At 37.6% G+C, this 15,549-nt stretch overlaps 2 protein-coding genes across 2 annotated transcripts; both read left to right on the top strand.

Moving 5' to 3' along the window:
* Positions 1 to 2,754: 2,754 nt before the first annotated feature.
* On the top strand, positions 2,755 to 8,962 carry LOC117468585 (sialic acid-binding Ig-like lectin 10). Its single transcript, XM_034112788.1, has 10 exons — positions 2,755 to 2,803; positions 3,281 to 3,389; positions 3,719 to 4,132; positions 4,418 to 4,738; positions 4,882 to 5,208; positions 5,755 to 6,036; positions 6,125 to 6,403; positions 6,568 to 6,679; positions 6,778 to 6,847; positions 7,347 to 8,962. The coding sequence occupies exons 2-10, from the start codon at positions 3,329 to 3,331 to the stop codon at positions 7,737 to 7,739; spliced, it is 2,259 nt and encodes a 752-aa protein (XP_033968679.1). The 5' UTR covers positions 2,755 to 2,803; positions 3,281 to 3,328; the 3' UTR covers positions 7,740 to 8,962.
* A 287-nt stretch (positions 8,963 to 9,249) lies between these two features.
* Positions 9,250 to 14,981, top strand: LOC117468604 (sialic acid-binding Ig-like lectin 10). The gene is given in 9 exon segments (XM_034112835.1): positions 9,250 to 9,728; positions 10,054 to 10,458; positions 10,723 to 11,043; positions 11,704 to 11,901; positions 11,904 to 11,984; positions 12,514 to 12,795; positions 12,896 to 13,180; positions 13,401 to 13,500; positions 13,604 to 14,981. Coding segments are annotated over 9 exon segments (1,998 nt in total). The 5' UTR covers positions 9,250 to 9,511; the 3' UTR covers positions 13,713 to 14,981.
* Positions 14,982 to 15,549: the final 568 nt, after the last annotated feature.

The following is a 15,549-nucleotide window of genomic DNA, read 5'->3' as shown; positions in this document are numbered from 1 at the left end:
CTGCACATTAGTAACTTCATGTGCAGGTGTGGATGAATCCTTCTGGAAGAAACCTTGTTGCAAAGCCATTGTGGCCTTTTTTTATAACCTTTTCAAACCATTGAAAGACAGCAAAATCCCTCACATGAATCAGTTAGGAGAGTTACTCTAATCTCTAGCTATTGTAAATACTCCTTGTTTTTGTAAGAGTGGGCTACTGCTCTGGTTAGCTAGCATCGACAGCCTTCAATGTGTGAGGAGTCTGAGGACACTAGGAAAACGTATCCATATCAATCAGTGGTGAACCCTCAGGGCCTTCAAGGTATTCAGAGAATACCCTGGAACACTCAGATAAAACAAACAAAAAAATTCGATTTAATTATATAAATAAAATTTTATAAAATGTAAATAAAATGAATAAATGAGAATCGTATCTGTTTTGTTGATTTGTAATATTACAGTGTTACGTTGATTTGTTTGTCTTACTCGGTCCATGCACTACGCATTTGAGTGGTTTTGTGTTAGAAAAAAAATGCAACCAATCAGATCTTGTTCTGGGTCTCTGGGTAGAATATCCTTCAACCAAGGTATTCTATATCCTTGATAGAATGCCCTGGCCATTGCACTGAATGAGAGCGTACGTTTGGATTGACAGTTTGATCAACCAATCATATATTGATTTGAAGCCAATGGGCGTATTCTTTCAGAGTTTCCCTCGGTTCCAGGGTACTCCCGTCAGTTCACAGGCTCGAAACCATGCTCGAGACAGAGGGTGTTTCTCAATGTCGAGGACGCTTCCTTGGTAGGACATGTCTTCCGAGTCAGGTCCTTCAGAAGCGAGGCAAGAATCCTTCCTAGTCTCGGAAAACGAAGAATGGTCGGAACAGGCTAACAGGTGTGAAGGTGTGCGTCATATGAGAGGCCCCGCCTTACATTTTCCGCCAAAGATTTTGGAAATTGGTCCGTGCGCAAAGCATTGTGGGGATTTTAAGACCGCGGAGGATACACATGTGCAGGCTCGAAATTTCCCGCAACAAAGGACGCCGGCCTCGGGTAGAATTCCAAGGATCCTGGACATTGGAACAGTCCTTCGGCGGCACTCGATGAGCATCCTTGAAATAGTGGCTCTGGAGGAGCCTTCCTCGACATTGAGAAACACCCAGAGGATCTAGATACATGCGAGTGCGATGTAGCAATTAATTTGCCGTTTTATTGTTTTTAACGTTAAAATGGCAACAGGTGAAGATGATGTTGTTGCGGAATTGTTGTCAGTACCTTTTTCAAGATGACAATTCAGTGAAAAGACGGACATTATAAAAAATGACCGTCCAACGCCCGAAAATCTTGAACTGAATCAAGTTACTAAAGCAATGTTCGCCATTTTCAGGCTAACAACTGGGAAAGATATCCGTGGCTTATGGGCTCAGCTAGTCACAAAAGACTCTACTGCTGGGAGTGCTTGCTTTTTGGGACCGACAAGGGTCACCATTGGAGCTTCTGTGTTGGAAGTCCAGCTGGACTTGAACATGGTTGCTCGTCATTTTCGCCAGCGTGAAGGACAGGTCGCAGTTCTGCAAAGCGCGGTAGGAAAAACAAACACACCCACTTACCAGCGTGTGCTGTGTGTGTGTTTGTGTGTGTGTTTGTGTGTGTGTGTAACATAACTTTGATATTAATTAGCTACTTTACGTATATGAAAGTATCAGTAAATAGTGCTAAACTACTCAACTACAAGCAGGCCTAAGTTCTGCATTCAAACATTTTCACCTTGTGACTCTGTTTGTGTCGTCCTTGTCAAAAGGGGTCCTGGAGACTCTTTGTCTGGTGGGAACTATCACAGACTTGTTTTTTTAGTACTTTGCCATAGTTGTAAACATGCAATCATGAAACTCCTGGACTAGCCTCACGACCCTCTTTGATATGTTTGTTGGGTAGGGATTTTATTATTTATTTTTGCATTTGGATATTAGTTTTATTTTTCCTTTGGCAAAAGTATTAGTATTCTATGTCAAATTAAAAGTCAAACAACAGAGTAACAGAGTCCTTGAAATTGCTCTAACCAAAATGAAAGGCACTTTTTGCAGGAGAAGGCATCTCAGCCAACTTGTAAATGGCAATCAGCTGTGAAGTTGGTGCCGATCAGGATTTCAGAATTCATTGTCACAATGTTCATAAGTATGCAGACATATTGACATATTTCAAGTCAACCTTTCTAGCCTCTTGCATTGCAGCGACTTTACAGAGAACAGTATCTACTCAGATATTGGAGAATAAAAAACAGAAAGACACACACAAATGCAGAAGTGCTTCCTAAGAGGATGCATGCAGTTGAAATGGGGAAATGCCCTACTTTCTTTATGAGCCTTCTGCTACCTCATCTATCACAAGTTAATGTTTTTACTTCATAAAACACTGTTCATTTGGCCATCATCACTCCACTTTCACTGCAGATATTAGGAACACAGACCATATGCAGCAATGCACATTATGAGATTTAGGAAGAAGATATATAGACCTTTCATACGTCGTTCAATATTAATGCTTAAAAAAAAACTATACCAGTACATTTTCTGTTGTTTAGGATTTAACAAGATTGTATATATATATATATATATATATATCAAATCACACATTTACATATTTCCTTTTCAAAATATTGACATAGTCATGAGGATCTGAAAAAAACAAGCAAACGAAAAAAGTGTTGCTCATGCTATGTGTTGGGAAACTTCCTGAAACTTTGACGTTGCACAAGAGGGAAGAGTCAGGTCATAGCAGAGACACTCAGCAGAGATCACTGTGGAGAGGAGACGGCAAGAAACAGGTAAGACACAACATCTATATTTATGTTTAAAATAGCCTTTTGATCACATTGAATTTGTTAAATGGAAATGTTATCTCCTAGCTATATCACAAACACGGATTTTGACATACTTGACTTTCTAGTAAAGTGAGGCTGAACTCAGTTTAGGAAAGAGTGCTTGGGGATGGAATAAGTCCTTTTTGAAATATTTTAATTGCAGTATGTCACAGTTATTTCAGTACTGTAAATGAATTAGGGGGGGAGCAAAGTTGCAGTTTTCAAAAGCTAACTAACTAAAAACTAAAACTAAAGTTTATAAGATATTTTGAACAAGTGTCACAAAGTGCTTTAAACTTACAAATGTCAGGGAAGTCCCGCACCCCTGGGTAGAGTAATCTTGCAACTACAGAATATCTTAATGTGCAACGTCCTGTATTAAGATCTGTGTGTCAGCTGTGGAGCTTTGGTTCACTTCCTTTATGTTTACTGTACCTTTAGTGTCAAGTTTGTCCTGTGAAGACTGACGGTCTCAAGCATCAGATCAGGATGTTTGTTCTAATCTGTGCAACGCTGCTTTTCTCTGTGAGGGGCATCCATGCAGAAACAGGTATGCATTTTTAACATAATTTAGTTAAAAAATATAATGCCAATATATGTCATGATAAGTGTCCTTTGTTTCCTTATTTTCCTGACATACCTCCAAATTACAAGTATTTCGTTTTTCCACCAGCTCATAAGTAACAAGTCCTTGCAGCATTGATTAACTCACTTCAGATAGTCATTTAGTTGGCCTTTTTGTTATAGCCTATGAAACAAATATAGTCATATAGCAGCCTTTCTTTATCATTTATTTAATCAGAATGTATTTGATTTCATGATATGTTGTCGAAATTAAAATAACCTATATCCCTGTTTTTTCACTGTTTGTGTTAACAGGTACATCGGTTTGGGGAAGACAATACTGTCAAGCAGGAACATACTGTATCACTCTTAGTGAAGCAGATATAACAGCAGAGGCTGGACTCTGTGTTGTGATACCGTGTTCTTTCTCTACTGCTACAGCCTTTATAACCCAACATATAGTTTGGTTCAAATGTAAAACGTCCAATCGAAAATGTGGCGATTCTGGCATTATATTCCACACCAACAAGTACAGCACCAAGGTTCAGTCTTTGTTCAAAGGACGGGTTTCATTGTTGCAGCCGGATGTGAGTAAGGGGAACTGCAGCATCATCATCAACGACCTCACAGAGTCAGACTCTGGAGCATATCAGCTCAGAGTTAATGGTTTACTGGATGGGTACTCGACTGGACTTACATACACTGAAAGAGCAGTTCTCTCTGTAAAAGGTATGGAGAGCTACAACAAATATTAACAGTCAAAATGTTCATTTTTGTTTTGCACAAACATATTTGTTTTATCTTTAGTCTTAATAGGAGATGAAGTAATGTTAAGCTTTTGTCGACATCTGTGGGCAACCAGTAGGAACTGTAGTAGTTCCTGATTTATCTCTTACACATTGCTTCGTAAATGTTAAGAAAGAGTATTTATATTTTATATTTTGCCAACATGTAGGTGAAAGATGACCTTCAGGCTGTTTAACGGATTTCACTAACAGACTGCTCTGTCTTTAGGTCTGACCCAGAAGCCCTCAGTGATGATTCCTCCTCTGACAGAGGGGCAGCCGACCACACTGACCTGCACTGCTCCTGGTCTCTGTTCTGGATCTGATCCTAAATTCACCTGGACATGGAGAGGAGCAGGAGAGAAGGACTCTCAGATCACAGGAAACATCACTGCTCTCAAGACTGAGAATCTGACTGCTGTCATACAGAGTCACAGCTCCACTTTGACCGTTAACCCTTCAGCTGAACATCACAACAGCAATGTTACCTGTAAGGTCAGCTTCAGAAACAACATCACTGCAGAGGAGACTGTGACTCTTAATGTGACCTGTGAGTAGATCATAGTGTTTCTTTCTAGTTCTCTGATTTGTGTTGGGGTTTCAATATAAACAGTGTTATTGCAAGAAAGCTTGAAATGTAATGCCACTTTAACACTATACAGTATATAATACAGATTACATTATTTCTCATAGATATGAAGAAAGTCAAAATCTCTGGGAATGCAACTGTGAAGGAGGGGGAGACTCTTAATTTGACCTGCAGCGTTGATAGTTTCCCTCCATCCCTCATCATGTGGACTAAATACTCTGACCGAAATATGCAAAATGGATCAGAAACAAGTCTTCAAAACGGCACTTTAACTGACCTGCAGAACGGCACTGAGACCTTCCTGCAGGAAGAAAGAGGAATCGGCATCCTCTCCATCTCAAACGTGACGCCAGAAGATTCTGGACTGTACATCTGCACAGCGAGACATATGAACTACACCCTGATAGAAAAAGTGAATGTAACAGTCACATGTAAGTATTTTGTACAACTGGTCTAATACAGAACATTTCTTGCATTTCTTTCCTCTCGTGAAACTGAAACCATAAGAGCAAGTATTTTTTGACAGCTGAAGAAAAATTCTGGCTGCACTGGAGCCACATCTTTAGACAATAATAATTATTGGGATTTCTGTCAACTATACCTTGCTTATAGTTTGGCGCCCTCCAGTGTTATTTTAAAAGAAATAGAAAAAACCCTGGCCAAAACGGTATGAACGCAATCAGGAAAAAACACTCATACACAGTCTCCTTATTTCGTTTTTCTACTGTAGATATATTAATTCCATTTTCAACACAGCGTATCACACTTTTGTATTTATTTTCACGTTTGTTTTGCATATTCAGTTATTATTGTACCTATATTTAATGCAGTATTACAGATAGCATTTTACTGAACATATATTTGACAGATATTCCAACAATTCATGTGTTTGGGTAATAATATGAAATAAAATGTTCAATGTATTTTCAGCTTTTATTGCATCTTAACTTTAAATATGTGGTTAATGTGCTTCACAGATATGAGGGAAACTCTGATCACTGGGGATACAACTGTTAAGGATGGAGATTCTCTGAATTTAACCTGCAGTGTAGAAAGTTTTCCTCCGTCTCATATCACATGGACTAAACCTGGCTTCAACACAAACCTGAACAATGGACCTGATGAGTACCTGCAGAGCAACAATGGGTCAGCCACACTTGTCATCCCTAATGTGACCACAGAATATTCTGGACAGTACAGCTGTACCGTGCAACACTTGGACACCACGGTGACTACGTATGCTGATGTTACAGTGACTTGTAAGTAGATGGTACTAATTCGGAAGCTTATGTTCACATTTCAGTATTTTTTTTGTAATCTTGTGATCTTGTGATTTTGTGTTTACAGGGTTTTCAAGGATCTTCAACAACTCTGAATGTGTGGTTCATTCAGACATTCTGAATTGTGTGTGTATCAGCGAAGGGTTTCCTCTACCCACCATCGAATGGCCACTGTTGAAGAAACACACCGAGTACTCTGTCTTTACTACTGTGTTAAACCACACAGTCAACAGCAGCCTTACTTTAAAATATTATAGCAACACCTCTGTTGAGTGTGTAAGCATCCATGAAAATGGGGAAGCAAACAAAACCCTCACCATCAGAATAAACACCATGGAACAAGGGGGTACGTGTTGTCAACTAAAACACTCTAGCTACTGTAGACAACTGCTTTATTTTTGCATAATTAGACAATCATTTGGCAAGATGTGGGGAATAAACTGTTGCATTTTTATTAGAGTTCAGAATGATAAACACAGAATATTTTCTTTTTGTTTCTTCTGATTGCAGATCAATCCAAAAACATATTAAAACTTGTTTCACAGCTGGAAGTCATCATTGCCTTTTTCATTGGGTTACTTCTGTCAGCAGTCCTTTGCTGTTGTGCCACAAAATGCCACAGGTACACTTAATCAATAATCAATACGTAGATTATTTTGTGGATAATCTTCATACATAAATATAACTCTGTTGATGTTTTATATACTTTCTCTTTCGTAGAAATAAACAGAAGAACTCTGGAAATCTGGAAGAGACTCTGGGGATGGTGGCCAGTCAAGAGGATCCACTGGTATCTATAGTCTTTCTATACATATTGTGTGTGTGTGTGTGTGTGTGTGTGTGTGTGTGTGTGTGTGTGTGTGTGTGTGTGTGTGTGTGTGTGTGTGTGTGTGTGTGTGTGTGTGTGTGTGTGTGTGTGTGTGTGTGTGTGTGTGTGTGTGTGTGTGTGTGTGTGTGTGCGTGTGTGTGTGTGTGTGTGTGTGTGTGTGTGTGTGAATATACCTACACGCAGAATGAAAACCTCCAATCAGAGCCAAGGAGTCTTTTAACCCCAGTATCAATTGCTCAGATCAAACTTTTATGATAAAAGCAGATTCACATTGTGATGGAATAAAGTATCTCCAACAAGTGTCAAGTCTTTTTCAAAATTGTAATTATGCTATGATTTTAAAGATAGGGTTGTCAATAATGTATATATACCAGATATCAATTTGACGTGTCTTGTACACAATTTTGATGAAAATAGCAGCTGCTGAATGAGTCGTATCATTGTACGTTGTACCTGACAGATAGATGCTGGTCAAGCAGCGGAAGATTATCAAACCTACTACCAAGAGGCAGCTGAAGAAGAAGGAGCTGTGGCAGCAGAGAAAGGAGACACTGATCTCAATGGAGGACCAAAAGAAGTGGAGTACGCGAGCATTGATTTCTCCATGTTGGAAAGAAAGAGTCAGAGGGAGGCAGTAAAGAGGCCAGGGACCACAGAGACGGAGTACGCGGAAATTAACAAAGAAGGAAAAGAGGAAAAGGAAGACAATAGCGGAGAGGAAGGTTATATGTTGGAAAAGGAGGAGGCTGTCATCATGGAGGAGGAGGAGGAGGAGACAAAACATCATGAAAGTGAGGAAGAGGAGGATGTTGCAGTGTACTCTAATGTGAAGGACATCATGGCTGAGAGTTGAAGGCTGTTAGTGGAGTCGCTTACGGATAAAATGTCTCTTGATCTCATCAGCTGTGATTGACATTATGGACTAATGATGGATTTTCATTTCTGTGGATGAACTTTGGCACTGATATCTTATAACTCAAAATTCAGCCAGATTTACTGACGTTACCAAGACACTTCACATCTTTACATGTTAGAGTCTGTGCACATCCGTTCATTGGACTGGAAAGTCATTTATAAGTGGTGTTGTGCTTTAATGTGTTTGGTTTTTAAGCTTTCCAGATCTGTTTCCCCATATCCATGAAAATGTTGATGCTACCAATATATCAGTGATGTGTTAAAGGGCAACCACATCCATCCTCTCTGCTCTGAGAGCTGAAGTGTAATTTAGTTTGATACCATTTAATGTAACCACAATAAGCACGTGTGCCTTATTTTCCCAAAGCTCTGTTGAATGGCAAACGTTTATTTGCCTCAGGGAAAATGTTTCTCTACATGACTCTAGGGATGTTAACGTCTGTCAGGTCTGGTTTGTAAGAACCTTTTAGACCATACTGAGATATATCTGATTCATTTTAGTGTTGTTTCAAAACAGGCTTGAAAAAACAGGAAGCTCTTTCTTTCCACAGAACCTGTAAACGTATAATACAGCATAACAAACATTACAATAATCAGGCGTAACTGATAATGAAAAAACGGTTGTATGTCCGTAGCTTTAAAAATAAGTTATCATGTAGCAGCTTGAAGTGTGAACAGGAAGTTATTAAAGAGGATACAGTGATGCCATATAAGGCAATGTTTAAATGAATAACCACTTCAGGGACTTTTCCGAGAACTTAAAATAAGGCGTTCGAAACATCAAAACCATAGCGTTACAAGCACAGGTTATAAGGCTGCATGCAATTAAAACAGTAACTTGAATACTTTTTATCTTTACCTATTACATACACTTATTCAGGAGTTTTATATTTAAAAAATAAACCCTGAATGATTAAAGAAATTACTATTTTAAATGGGCCATCATTATTTAACTGCAGATATGAACACGTAATACAGATCATTGAAATGCATGCACTTTTCACTCTGGGAATAACGTGTTTTACATTACTATGTACAACGATGGCTTGTGTAACGAATATTTTGTTGTCTTCTAACATAGTTTTCGAATGCACACTCATGGTACTACCGCTTTCTCAACGTTTTTCACATCTTTCGGTCATGATAAACCATTTAAATATAGACTTGCTCACTTCAAGATGTTTTATTTACTGTAAGATGCTCATTATCATCAAATACACATACTGCATGATATCTGTGATTTTTGATCTCTGAGATATTTAATATTTTAGCTTCAAGTGTAGTAGTCTAGCTGGGCTAATTTGTAAAGAAGCTTCCTGGAACTATTTGAAGTGCAAAAAGGGAAGAAGTACAAAATGAGGAAGAAGAAGAGGAAGAGTCAGAGCAGAGAAACTCATGAGAACACCGGAGAGATGAGAGCAGCGGAGAAATGGCAAAAAGAGGTGAAACCTTTTTAATATTTAAAATATCACTTTTATTGTAAATATATTCAAATAAGTCATTTTTTCTTTATTAATGTCATAACATGCTTTGAGAATTCAGCACTTTAAATAAGTGAGTTTGCATTAAATGTGCTGGATTGTAGATGAAGCTGCTTCAGATAATTCAAGTTGACATGGCAGCTGTTTGTAGCAGATACAACAAAACGTTAGGAAATAAAACATTTCAAGAGACTAATAATCCTGAAGCAGATCTTAGCCACATTTATTAATGTTACTTCAGGAGATGCAACACCCTGTATCTGAAGCTGTGCTGGCAATGTTGGAGTTGTTCTTGTTCCAGTCTTATCCACTGAAATATTTGAGAGTTTTGTTTATTTTATGTATTTATTTGTTTATGTTTTTAATTCTGCAAACGATAGAGACAGTCTGTCGACATCATCGAATCAGGATGTTTGTTCTTATCTGGGGGATTCTGCTCTCATCAGGTATGTGTCTTTATTATAATCTTGTGATAACAACAAAAAAAGCTATGAATAAAATAATAATTTTCTATAACTTTATATTTGTAGTATTTCTCACAGCATCTATTTAATACACATTGAAACTCTGTGATGAACATTCAGTTACATTCAGTTATGCCAGACATTTTTATTTTAAATTATTGTGGTTTTAAAAACATGATAAATGCTGGAATCTGTCATGTCTGTTTAGTGTTGCTTTCTTTTACCATTTATTTAATATCATGGTGCATTGGTTTTGTGTTTATAAAGATCTCCTTTCTCTGTTTTTGTCTCAATATTTTTTTAACAGGTGCATCAGTTTGGGGAAAACAACACTGTCAATATAGAAACTTCTGTATCACTCTTAGTGATGCAGATATAACAGCAGAGTTTGGACTCTGTGTCGTGATACCGTGTTCCTTTACTACTGATGATGACTTCACACCCCAACATATGATTTGGTACAAATGTGATAACTCTGAAACCAATTGTGGCGATTCTGACATTATATTCCACAGCAACAAGTTAAACACCAAGGTTCAGTCTTTGTTCAAAGGACGGGTTTCATTGTTGGAGCCTGATGTGAGTCAGAGGAACTGCAGCATCATCATCAACGACCTCACCGTGTCAGACTCTGGAGCATATAGACTCAGAGTTGAACAGGCTGATACCCATGGATTCAAATTCTCTAGAAAAACAACTGTGACTGTTAAAGGTATGAAGCTCTGACAAAAGTTATAATGTAGATGTTGTTGTTTTTTTTACGCATTAACTGAACCAACACATCTTAATATTCTGTGGGCAACCAGTAGGAACTGCAGCATTTCCTGATTTAACTCATATTTATTAGTGTTAGTGTCTGATACTTATACTTCTTGGGAGTTAGGATATAAGTATCTGATATCTTTGCCTACATTCAATTGAATGATGACCTTCAGGCTGTTGACCTGATTTCACTAACAGACTGCTCTGTCTTTAGGTCTGACCCAGAAGCCCTCAGTGATGATTCCTCCTCTGACAGAGGGGCAGCCGACCACACTGACCTGCACTACTCCTGGTCTCTGTTCTGGATCTGATCCTAAATTCACCTGGACATGGAGAGGAGCAGGAGAGAAGGACTCTCAGATCACAGGAAACATCACTGCATTCAAGACTGAGAATCTGACTGCTGTCACACAGAGACACAGCACCACTCTGACCTTTAACCCTTCAGCTGAACACCACAACAGCAATGTTACCTGTAAGGTCAGCTTCACAAACAACATCAATGCAGAGGAGACTGTGACTCTTAATGTCAACTGTAAGTATCACATTTTACATTCTGATTCGTTAAAAAAGTCAAATCTAATCTGCCTCCCTTTTTTGAGACAATTGTTTATATCTCTCTCTCAAATGTCATTTATGTGTGTGACTTGACAGGATCCAAAGCTTTAACCTGTTTTAGTGCACCATATCATATCATATATCATATCGTATTTTATCAAAGGACTGGTAATCAATCGTAATATACCATTGAAGTTTGCGGTCATATTATAATCCATCATTTGACATCAGAACATTTTGGACAGAACATCTGTACGGCAACATATCTGAACAGCTTACTGACCAAAACAGTTGACGTAACATTTGAGTATTTTCCAAATGATTTTAGTCATTTAGTTATACTTGTATTCTTTCTGAGTATGTTTATTATCTGAGGGCATTTGCAAGAGTGTCAGTGTATTTAAAGTTAGTTATTGATGGTGATTTTATTTATTACATATTCGGCTCTTACCAACTTATTCCTTTAATTTAAATGATCACACATATTTACGCACTTTAAGCCCTGGAGATTTTCAGCCTCATCTTCGAACCGCATAAGGAATTATTCAAACAGTTTTTTTTAATGATTTGATAACTACGCTGCAATTTAATATTTTGTCAAATACCATTTAATGGTTTCTTTAATTGTTTCTTAAAGTTGTGAAGAAACCTGTGATCACTGGAATAACAACTGTGAAATATGGTGATGATTTGAATCTGACCTGCAGTGTTGAAAGTTTCCCTCCATCTGTTATCACATGGACTAAACATGATTCCTTCAAAAACGTGTCAAAAGAAACCAAAATCATCCTGCATAACGACACTGGAACAGCCACTCTTACCATCCGTAATGTAAAGTCGAATATTCTAGACTTTACGTCTTTACAGCAAAACACCAGATCCCTACTCTGAGTACACATGCTGAAGTTAATGTGACATGTGAGTAGGCTGTTCTAGCCTCCTTTTAAATATATCAATATCATTGTGAGTTGATATTGCAAGTTTTCCAAGGATCTTTAGTACCTCTGGAGGTTCAGTCTGAGGTTCTGACGTGTGTGTGTGTTTCAGTGAAGGTTTTCCTTTACCCACCATAAAATGGTCCCTGTTGCACACTCATACTGAATACTTTGTCACTACCAATTTCTCAAACTCAAACCATGCAGTTGGTGTAACATTATTAGTGCCATTTTCTTTCAATAGTTTATAGAATGTTATTTTCAGCTATCTTAATTATGGGAGGGCATTCGCAAACCAATGTTCATTTTGGGTATTAATAGAGATTTTCATTTGTACATATGGGCTCTAACCAATAAAATCCTTCTGTTCAAATGTCTCACCCACCCTAAGGCTCCAGCTGGTTTTCCGCCTTAGCTTGAACCACATTGAATTTACTAATTTATTCAATAGAGACGATGTAATTTAACGTTTTGTTAAACAAATTCTTATTTTTTGTCAAATTTTCTTAAAGATTTGAAGAAACCTGTGATCACTGGAATGACAACTGTGAAAGAGGGGGATGATTTGAATCTGACCTGCAGTGTTGAACGTTTCCCTCCATCTGTTATTACATGGACTAAACATGGATCCAACGGAAACCTGCCAAAAGAAACCAAAATCATCCTGCATAACGACACTGGAACAGCCACTCTTATCATCCCTAATGTGACAGCAGAATATTCTGGACTGTACGTCTGTACGGCAAAACTCCAGATCCCTCCTCTGAGTACACAGGCTGAAGTAAATGTGACATGTGAGTAGGCTGTTCTAGTCTCCTTTTAAATGCAATAATATCATCTTACTGTATGTTTGCTGTATTGCTCAAATCCCTTGTGGGTGTGTGTGTTTTTCAGTTCTTCCAAGGATCTTAAGTACCTCTGGATGTGTGGTTCAGTTGGAGGTTCTGACGTGTGTGTGTATCAGCGAGGGGTTTCCTTTACCCACCATCAAATGGCCGCTGTTAGACGCTCACACTGAATACTCTGTCAATACCAATTTCTCAAACCATGCAGTTCACATCAGCATTACTGTATCTGTAAAAGATCTCAACTACACCACTGTCGAGTGCATCAGCAGCAATGACATTGGGGAAGTAAAAGAAAACCTCAATGTTAGAGAATTTTTTTTAAAACTGGATGGTAAGTGCTGAAAACTAAAATACCTCCCCAACTTTAGACCACTGCTTTATGAAATGTTTAATACTTAAAAAAAATAAAGAAAACATCATATGTAGATTTAAGTCGATTTAAGTATCTTCCAACACAGGCATACATAAACAGGGATGTGCAGTATCTGAGTTTACAGCATTAATATAAATCTTGAAAAGTAATACAATCTACATGATGTCATTTCTAATAGCAGATCATCATGGACCATGTGAAGTGCTACTCTGGGTTGGCGTTGCTGCTGTATCTCTTATTGTAAATGTCATCTGCATAATCCTCATGATGTTCCTCTGGTATGTAACTACTGTATATTATCATGTAATGCTTTGAAGGCTCTGTCAATGCAGTACAGGCTTTTAGACAAACCTCATGTCTCACACTTTCTTCTTTTCATAGGCACACAAGAAAAAAGGTGAAACCAAACCAAGAGGACAGAACTTACATGTCAATCAAGAAAACAGAGGTGTCATCAGATTATGATGTTATCGCCCAGCCTCTGAACTAACAACAACAAACGTCAACTGAGTGCAGTAGGAGATGATTCTGCAAAACTCTGACAGATTGTCTAACTCATGGATTATGACATTTCTCAGTTAACTGCAACTTATTTTATTATTATTTTGTATACCTTACATTTCATGAAGCTTTACTTACCCAGGGGAAGATCGTGAAGCGTGCATATTCAGTGTAATCACAGTCTATTGTAGCTTGTGCTTCGCAGATTGATTAACCTCTGGAGATCTGAAAATGTTAAAACTTATATAATGTTTTTTTTATTAAAATGTTCATTTTTAATTGCATTTGTATCGTTATCAATCTGTAATATTTTCTGTCAGGTATGCGTAAAAAGGAAGAAATTATCATGAAAATCGCAGCCATTTCATTATATAGATTTATAAACATTCATCATGGAAGAACTACAAATATTTGTCCCAAAGAATATAACCTGAAGTCAGACTGAACATTTGTTACCACTCCATTATCATCAAAAATAAGTTAACAGATTTTGGTTGAAGGTTTCCCTTTGTAGCGTGAAAATTACTTATTCCCTTCACACTTCTTATGAGAGGATGTCATTTGTCTTTAGGAATGACTTTCAGATAGCTTTACTGAAATACACTTTGGAACAAAACTTGTTGAAGCTCCTTCATTATTTTTGTATGAATGTCTGAATGCATTAGATAAAAGCAGACATCAATAATAGCTACACAATAAAACATATACTACTTAAAATTCACAGCCCCAAATAAATACATAGCCTACATGGAAGCTAAATATGTATTTTGTTGTGTTTAAATGTGAGAACATGTGAAGTAAAATGTGTGTTTTTTAAATGTGTTATCATCAGTTCAAGATGAGTCTTTCTATGTTATTTCCTTGTGTTTTACTTGATGCTGATTGGTTGAGATCTCTGGGCCACCATATTATGGAGCCAATAACGTCAAGTCTTCTGAGGGCAGTTTCATTTGTTGATTAGTGACTTCATGTGCAGGTGTGGATAATCACTGACACTCTGGCCCAATTCCAAACTTCCCCCTACCCACTTCTACTCGGTGACAGAGTGAACTCCGTCTGAAGTCACACTCACAGCTGAATGAGGCTCCCTTTTTTCAGGTTGGGGGTGTAAATACAGCGGGAAGCTTTGGGACGAACTCCCCTCTTTCCGGCAGAAACAGGAAATGCTGTCACTTTTTGTAACATTGGTTTCATATCAGCATCTATTAGACAAACATGTATAAAACAATAACCAAAATAAAACTCCAAAAATCTTTAATTAATGCCGTTTTTATTTGTTTACATTACAAAAAACATAAACGTTCTTCTGAATTACACAAAATATAAATGTGTAGTATTTGTATGCACTAATTTAATAGATATATTAATATGACGTTCATTGTTCAGTCAGACACACTTTCTACAAGGGTTTGACCTTGTAGAAAGCTGCTGTTTTGCTGCTCATACTGTAACTCAGATCAAACCTTTATGATACAAATAGATGCACATTGTGGTGGAATAAAGTATTTCCAGTGTCGAGCCTTTGTTCAAAATTATTGTAATTATACTAGGATTTTAAATGAAACCCTCCCCTTCACCCTGTGTAGGAAAGAGGTTTCTGTTTTTCAACGTCACTCTAGGAATGTCCTCGTCCGTCTGTCTGTCAGCTCTGGTTTGTAAGAACTCTTTAGACCCGACTAAGATATCTCTGATAATGTTAGTATTGTTTCATCACAGACTTGAAAAGCAGAAATCTCTACCTTGAACTTTTATTTTCTGCATTATTTGATGTATATGTCATATATGTATAAATATGGAGGCTTGATAAATTGCAAATCATTTCAAAA

Source organism: Trematomus bernacchii, unplaced genomic scaffold (assembly GCF_902827165.1).
Source record: "Trematomus bernacchii unplaced genomic scaffold, fTreBer1.1, whole genome shotgun sequence".
NCBI lineage: Eukaryota > Metazoa > Chordata > Actinopteri > Perciformes > Nototheniidae > Trematomus > Trematomus bernacchii.
The sequence above is the reverse complement of the archived record's forward strand: the minus strand, read 5'-3'. Positions and strand labels throughout refer to the sequence as shown.